The sequence below is a fragment of the Coregonus clupeaformis genome, chromosome 33, assembly GCF_020615455.1.
Source record: "Coregonus clupeaformis isolate EN_2021a chromosome 33, ASM2061545v1, whole genome shotgun sequence".
In the NCBI taxonomy this organism is placed as follows: domain Eukaryota; kingdom Metazoa; phylum Chordata; class Actinopteri; order Salmoniformes; family Salmonidae; genus Coregonus; species Coregonus clupeaformis.
Window position 1 is genome coordinate 6,174,342 of NC_059224.1, and position 8,787 is coordinate 6,183,128.

General features: G+C 44.4%; 1 protein-coding gene across 1 annotated transcript in view; it reads right to left on the reverse strand.

Annotated features, from left to right (window-relative positions):
- LOC121549218 (uncharacterized protein C14orf132-like) overlaps window positions 1–3,237 on the reverse strand; it is a 34,981-nt gene extending 31,744 nt beyond the window's left edge. Inside the window, exon 1 of the mRNA XM_041861070.1 lies at window positions 2,869–3,237. Within this exon, the coding sequence (XP_041717004.1) occupies window positions 2,869–2,895 (27 nt within the window). The 5' untranslated portion in view covers window positions 2,896–3,237. The remainder of the gene's footprint in view (window positions 1–2,868) is intronic.
- Between the last annotated feature and the right edge of the window lie 5,550 nt (window positions 3,238–8,787).

An 8,787-nucleotide genomic window follows, 5' to 3' on the forward strand; every position in this document is an offset into this window, starting at 1 on the left:
GCATCTCCAGCATTAATATTAAAGTGACTACCTCCTGCCTGTCAGCCAGGGCATCGAGGGTGAGATGACAGTGGGCAGAGCGGGGAGCATGGTGGAGAGGCCAGGCAGAGAGACATGGCGCCTCTGACAGAGACTAATGGAGTGCTCTCTCAAGGTGGCAGGCAGAGCTGTGTCAACCCCTCTGTCTGACAGATGCCATCATCCCATCGGCCATCACTTCACAGCTTTGAAAGCTTTTATCTCTATGTCAGAAAGCCTCTAAATAAAAGGGACCTCTCTTTATTTATTTACTTCAGCTGATACCGCTCTACAGTGCTCAGTTGGTAGAGCATGGCGCTTGCAAATGCCAGGATTATGGGTTCGATTGCTGCAGGGGCCACCCATATGGAAATGTCTGGACATATGACTGTAAGTTGCTTGAGATAAAAGCCTGCATGAAAAGTGGCAAAGAAATAACAATGAAGACGTAGTTTTGTGTCAAACACCAAGGCTGAGGTCATCCGGCTCTAAGACCAGCTCAGAGGCTACATCAGACTGATGTACCTCACAAGCTGAAGGAACGTCCTGATCACCCGATATCCTATCTTGTAATAAAATGCCTTTTAGCAGACACTTTTATCCAAAGCGACTTACAGTCATACGTGCATACATTTTTTGTGTATGGGTGGTCCCGGGGATCGAACCCACTACCTTGGCATTACAAGCGCCATGCTCTACCAGCTGAGCTACAGAGGACCACAACTGGGTGACAAAGCATCATGTGGTCTAAACACACCTCCAAATTCCCCTTGACAAGAGCAGAGGTAGGATGCAGGTAAGTAGGATAGGGGTAAGTAGTATATAGGTAAGTAGGATGGTGGTAATTAGGATACAGGTAAGTAGGATACAGGTATGTAGGATGGGGTAAGTAGGATACAGGTAAGTAGGAAATAAGTAAGTAGGATGGGGTAAGTAGGATTCAGATAAGTATGATACAGGTAAGTATGATACAGGTAAGTGAACATGGGATTAAAATTGTATTCTCTCCCCTTGCCCACCCTAATGACACCCATGTTTTCTAAAAGACATAGCTTGCCAACTTCATTTAAATGCATGAGCAGCCCTGAGGGCATCACACTCATAATCAGATAAATTAAAGTGGGCTAGCAATGAAAATCAAGGTGAGTCATAAACCTTTGTCCATGGACGGTCCCGTGTGGCTCAGTTTGTAGAGCATGGCACTTGCAATGCCAGGGTTGTGGGTTCGATTCCCACGGGGGAGCAGTATGAAAAGAAATGCACTCACTACTGTAAGAGTGTCTGCTAAATGACTAAGATATTGCATTGCATTGTGAATCGCATATTGGTACCATGGCACAGCAGCCTCAACTCCAATTATTTTGTAATTGCATAATATAGATCTCATCTGGGCTGATTCAATTTGATTACTTCAATTATCCTGTTGATTACAAAGTTGTCTGACAACATTTCAGTCAGCTATAAGAACTGCATTGATGATCAGAGGAACATCAGCATGAGCAAAATAATGGAACATGGTTGAAAACATCCATGCATAGATTGTTTTAAATTATATTATTAGCCTATATATTTAATCACAACTCTAGCCTTATCTACTCTGAACAAAAATATAAATGCAACATGTAAAGTCTTTGTCTCATGTTTCATGACCTGACAAAAACAATCCCAGACATTTCCCCTAAGCACAAAAAGCTTGTTTCTCTCAAATTGTGTGCACAAATATAGTTTATATCCATGATAGTGAGCATTTCTCCTTTGCCAAGATAATCCATCCACCTGACAGGAGTGGTATTTTAAGAAGCTGATTAAGCAGCATGATCATTACACAGGTGCACCTTGTGCTGTCGACATAAAAGGCCACTTTAAAATGTGCAGTTTTGTCACACAACACAATGCCACAGATGTCTCAAGTTTTGAGCGAGTGTGCAATTGGCACGCTGACTACAGGATTGTCCACCAGAGCTGTTGCCAGAGAAATGCATGTTCATTTCTCTACCATAAGCTGGCTCCAACATCATTTTAGAGAATTTGGCAGTACTTCCAACCAGCCTCACAACCGCTGACCACGTGTAACCACGCCAGCCCAGGACCTCCACATCCTGATTTTTCACCTGTGGGATCCTCTGAGGGGGTGTTGAGGAGTATTTCTGTCTGTAAAAAAGCCCTTTGTGGGGAAATATTTATTCTGATTGGCTGGGCCTAGCTCCACAGTGGGTGCCTGCCCAGTCGTGTGAAATCCATAGGCTAGGGCCTAACTAATTGATTTCAATTGACTGATTTCCTTATATGAACTGTAACTCAGTACAATCTTTGAAATTGTTGCATGTTGCGTTTATATTTTTGCTCAGTATAATTCATGTTAAGATCGTATAATTTCCTATCGGCTAAATGTTGCGGTTTTGAAGCAAGTTTTCTACAATTCTACACATTTTGCCATGGGGCATAGAGAAAATGTTGCAATTTCCTATCGGCTACTGACCAAATATACAATTTTGAAAAAATCAACAAGTTGGTTACCTAATAAAATATTATATTGATGTCAAGATTTAGGGTGGGATTCGTGTCACACCGGTTTCTCCGCGAACGTTTATTTCAGCTTGTTGATGACAAAATCAAGTTCACCGAGAGAGAAACTTCATGCATATCCCTGCTCCTTGTCCGCAGGCTATAATTGACCCCATATACAGACTGACGCCATACAGAATAAATCATGTTTTTTTTCCTTACTACCTTATGCACATTAGTAGGCTTTTGAAAATATTCGTTCGAATAATTATTGGCCGACAATTGCATGAAAACCACACATAACTTCTATTGATCAATAATAACAAAAATGTCACTGGGACTTACCTGCGCAGCCATAAATGAGAGATCCATTGTGATACGCGTGAGGACACCTTTGTCTATCTTGAAACAGTGTCGAGTCGCCCTTGTATTCCCCAGAAGAACATTAGAACGTTCTTCCCATCAAAATTGCATTCTTAGATCCAGCGAACGTTTACAGCGTATTAAAGTAAGTGTAGCCGACTAGGCGACTATGGAATTGGAACAGACGACAGCATTTACAGAAAGAGGGAAAGAGCGCAACAGCCGAGAGAGATAAAAAGAGAAAGAGAGAGAGAGAGAGACCCTTTATTATCAAGAGAACCACAAGATCATGATGTCGCACCTTTCTCCCTCTTTTTGAATAGCCTACAGTGACATAAACCCTAACTGCTAATCACGCAGTGTTCTCCTAGTTATGGAGGAGTCTAATTGGTGTGTCTTGCCTACTCGTCGCACATTCATCAGTGGATTTTGAGGTACAACAAGATACACCAATATTTAACTCAAAGCTCATTGGGAGTTTGGAAGAAGGAAATGCAATGTCTAAAAGGGATGAAATAGTCCATTCAAAGTTTAGGATAGCGATGAGAGCGAAGATCATAAAATGTTTTGCCTAAACGCAGTTAATTAACTCTCTAGTGTACTGTAGTAGGCAACATTTTATGTGTATGCAAATGCATTTCAGTCATGGTAATCACCTAGATGACAGCTATAATAGCTACACCAATGTTTTATTTCTAGCCATTTAAACAAAGTAGCCTAGCTTACATCTTGACCATGACACCATTAATGTCCACTCAACTATTCCATCACTTCTTCTTAGTACAGTACATCAAATGGATCTTCCAACTGATATCCTAAATTGCCCTAAATGAGCAATTTTCTAACAGGTTTTCTGCATTTCTACACATTTTGCCATGGGGCATAGAGAAAATGTTGCAGTTTTGAAGCAAGCTTTCTGCAATTCTACACATTTTGCCATGGGGCATAGAGAAAATGGTGCAGTTTTGAAGCAAGTTTTCTGCAATTCTACACATTATGCCATGGGGCATGTCAGGGCCCCTTGGCACGTGCCCTGCGTGCCCGGTTGGTATTCGGCCATGATTACTACAAGTTTAGATAGCTAGAATGCTATTCATTGACTACAGCTCAGCGTTCAACACCATAGTGCCCTCAAAGCTCATCACTAAGCTAAGGATCCTGGGACTAAAACCTCCCTCTGCAACTGGATCCTGGACTTCCTGACGGGCCGGCCCCAGGTGGTAAGGGTAGGTAACAACACATCTGCCACGCTGATCCTCAACACGGGGGCCCCTCAGGGGTGCGTGCTCAGTCCCCTCCTGTACTCCCTGTTCACCCATGACTGCATGGCCAGGCACGACTCCAACACCATCATTAAGTTTGCCGACGACACAACAATGGTAGGCCTGATCACCGACAACGATGAGACATCCTATAGGGAGAAGGTCAGAGACCTGGCCATGTGGTGCCAGAATAACAACCTCTCCCTCAATGTGACCAAGACAAAGGAGATGATTGTGGACTACAGGAAAAAAGAGGACTGAGCACGCCCCCATTCTCATGGACGGGGCTGTAGTGGAACAGGTTGATAGCTTCAAGTTCCTTGGTGTCCATATCACCAACAAACTATTATGGTCCAAACACACCAAGACAGTCGTGAAGAGGGCACGACAAAGCCTATTCCCCCTCAGGAGACTGAAAAGATTTGGCATGGGTCCTCAGAACCTCAAAAAGTTATACAACTGCACCATCGCGAGCATCCTGACTGGTTGCATCACCGCCTGGTATGGCAACTGCTCGGCCTCCGACCGCAAGGCACTACAGAGGGTAGTGCGTACGGCCCAGTACATCACTGGGGCCAAGCTTCCTGCCATCCAGGACCTCTATACCAGGCGGTGTCAGAGGAAGGCCCTCAAAATTGTCAAAGACTCCAGCCACCCTAGTCATAGACTGTTCTCTCTGCTACCGCACGGCAAGCGGTACCGGAGCGCCAAGTCTAGGTCCAAAAGGCTTCTCAACAGCTTCTACCCCAAAGCCATAAGACTCCTGAACAGCTAATCATGGCTACCCGGACTATTTGCACCCCCACCCCATCTTTTTACGCACTGCTACTCTGTTAATTATTTATGCATAGTCACTTTAACTCTACCCACATGTACATATTACCTCAACTACCTCAACTAGCCGGTGCCCCCGCACATTGACTCTGCACCGGTACCCGCATGTATATAGCCTCCTTACTGTTATTTTATTTTACTTCTGCTCTTTTTTTCTCAACACTTTTTTGATGTTGTTGTTTTATTTTACTTTTTTATTAAGAAATAAATGCATTGTTGGTTAAGGGCTTGTAAGTAAGCATTTCATGGTAATGTCTACACCTGTTGTATTCGGCGCATGTGGCAAATCAAATTTGATTTGATCAAAAAATTGTCTAATTGAGTGACTGTCAGGGACTAACATAACAAGCAATAAACTGCTGATGCCCAACCAAATGTAGAAATTGCACCTGGTGTATTCTACTATTCTTACTATTCTTATTAGCGGCTGGGGGCCCTAAGCGACTGCTTATGTCGCTTATGCCTGGGGCCGGCCCTGATTGATGTATCCTCTCCGGGACCCAGACAGAAATTCCCTATGGGATCTCTTAAACTCATCAATGTTTCATCCAAGGCTTTTCCCAGCATCTGAGGAATAATTTGGGTTGGGGAGAAACTAACCTGCTGAGCGACCAACTACCTGCCAAACAAGCTGCCAAAAGGGAGCGCACCTTGAAAAAAAATTTGCGGAGAGAAATGACAATGATTGATCCCAACAGGTCCGCTTGTTACCAGGAGGCCTACATTGTTTGTTCCAAAGCATCTGGCACACCTGAGGTCAGGGCGAGTTAATCTTGAGGATAAAAACTTTTGGGGCATCGAACCATGTGCTGCAGTCAGACAATTAATCTATTGTGCAGTTTTACTCGAGTGCCGCTATACGTTTAGCTATAGTACTAGCGTTAAACTAGATGCTTTCAAGAATGCAGGTACCATCTGATCTGCTATTACAGTAGCTTCATCTCACTTTTTTTCCCTATGTGATATTGGTATCATAGCAACTGTTCCCAGTAAACATGGTTAATCTTTAGAAGCATGGATTTGATTGGTCATTAGACTGTGGCAGCTGTGTGGGAGGGAGCCTATGAATACCATCATCAGCTAATAGTAGGAGACGGGGCGCAACAGATTAGTGTCTATTAGACTTTGCATGTAGAATCCTCCTTGTCCTGGGGTACTGGTACACAACAGAGGAATGAAACATCTGATGTGGGGAAATGTAAAGTGTTGCAATGTTGTTAATAAATACTATGCTGGCAGTACTACAGGTTTCTGTGGGAATGGGTGCTTGTTTGGGTAGATAGATTATAAAAGTCTTCCAGAAAGAGGGAAAAGGACAGCAATGCCCAAGAATGGACTGCAACTATGATCGTTTTTCATATGTTACTCTTTTAAAAAGAGGACTCATCTCGACTGTAGTCTTTTTCTGCTGTGTTTCTTTTTGTAGGTCAATTTCATGACCCCCTCCACCTTCTTACCAGTAACACCGTTGAGCCTGGTCAAAGGTCATGTCCAACAGTACTCTCCTCGAAAACACTGTAATGGCACTGTACAGTACACAGAATGCTCAAGATATTAACTGCACAGTACAATACAGAAAAACTGCATTCTGCATTTTATGACGACAGTTATTACAATCGTATTACTTCTCACATTGTCACATGTGGTAATGAATTACTCTGCTCCTTTACAAGTCATTATGCCCATGGTTCTGGGTGAAACGCTACAGCCATATCGATACGCTCCATACCAGCTAAAATTTTGACCGTAAACCCGATAAGCATACCTAGTGTATTACATTGTATATAAGCTCTCAGCAACAAGATACTGCCTCGGAGTAGTAGCAATAAGATACTGCCTCGGAGCAGTAGCAACAAGATACTGCCTCGGAGTAGTAGCAACAAGATACTGCCTCGGAGCAGTAGCAACAAGATACTGCCGCGGAGTAGTAGCAACAAGATACTGCCGCGGAGTAGTAGCAACAAGATACTGCCTCGGAGCAGTAGCAACAAGATACTGCCTCGGAGCAGTAGCAACAAGATACTGCCTCGGAGTAGTAGCAACAAGATACTGCCTCGGAGCAGTAGCAACAAGATACTGCCTCGGAGCAGTAGCAACAAGATACTGCCTCGGAGCAGTAGCAACAAGATACTGCCTCGGAGCAGTAGCAACAAGATACTGCCTCGGAGCAGTAGCAACAAGATACTGCCTCTGAGCAGTAGCAACAAGATACTGCCTCGGAGCAGTAGCAACAAGATACTGCCTCGGAGGAGTAGCAACAAGATACTGCCTCGGAGCAGTAGCAACAAGATACTGCCTCGGAGCAGTAGCAACAAGATACTGCCTCGGAGCAGTAGCAACAAGATACTGCCTCGGAGGAGTAGCAACAAGATACTGCCTCGGAGCAGTAGCAACAAGATACTGCCTCGGAGCAGTAGCAACAAGATACTGCCTCGGAGCAGTAGCAACAAGATACTGCCTCGGAGTATTAGCAACAAGATACTGCCTCGGGGCATCCAAAGCGGGCAATCACTGAAGTTATAATTAAGATGCTTGAGATAAGAGCCATGCTCCCTAGCGACTTACCACTATTGTTCTTTGGTATAAATGACATCCCAGGTGTCTATTTAAATCTCGGGATCACTGTGGTGTAGTTGGTGTAATTGTTGTCGTTTCATGGTGTTTTAGCAGTAAAATGTTGTTTTGGTGCTCAGAATGCATCAGATTGAGTCGGCCTCACACATATTTGTCTGACTCACGGGCCAGTGGAGCTGTTTGCTGAGTCTTGCTGAATGGTTGAAGTTGGGATGAGGAGGCCTTGCCATTTTGCGTTTCCACATATCCACTTCCACGCTTGTGGCTTTATTTGTGCTGAAACGTGATTTTCTTTCAGCTTTCCCTGTTTTTATTGGACTGGAGCCTTTCAGGCCTCTTGTTTGAACATTATAAGGCTATGTTATGGGGGCCTAAGCTGTCAAAAAGGGTTAATGGACTGACTCGCCCTCTTGAGACACAGAGAAAGAGAGAATGTGTTTGGAAGCTTGCCATGTTTATATTCCACCACTCTAGATCTTTCTTTGGGAATGAGATTACCATAGAATGGCGTTTGATTTACAGCTTGGGTTGTGAGTCGTTGGTTTGTTCCATTCAGATTCAAATGGAATCCCTTGGTAACCCTACAGTATATCATTTTAAATGCCGCTGTCTCAAGCCTTGAGACTATAGTCGGATTCAAGTGGGGCCTCCTTGATGTACAGCTGTACATGGTAGGCCTTATACCTGTGGGCGTGGTCTCCAAGGACATGGCGATCTCCTGTGACAGACACCATAACTCGTGGCGAGGTTTGAGATCAGAGCTCCTCATGGTACATGTAAATTAGAGGTGTCCTGATGTCTTGTCCTTGACAGTCCCTTCCCCTAGTTTGTTCCAGACGGTCTCAGACATTTCCCTTCCCCCTGTTTGTTCCAGATGGTCTCAGACAGCCCCCATCCACCTGTTTGTTCCTGGCGGTCTCAGACAGCCCTGGCTGCTCCCCCTGAACCCATTTGCAGAGCAAGACCCATTTCTGTCGTCCTCTAGAGGAGGTGACTGGCACTCTAATAAGAATGTGTTAATGTTTTCGGTGACCGCACAGACGTGCGCGTGTGGGGGAAGACGTGGTTATGTGTGTGTATGTGTGTGTTTTGAGGGACTCCATGGGTTCAGATTTTCTGCTCTGGTTGGTCCACTGTCACGTGTGGGGCTGACCTATACTTTGTGAACTCAGCTGCTGCCCCAGAACCCCCCACACACATAAACAAATACCCACACCTTTTGGATGTGTGG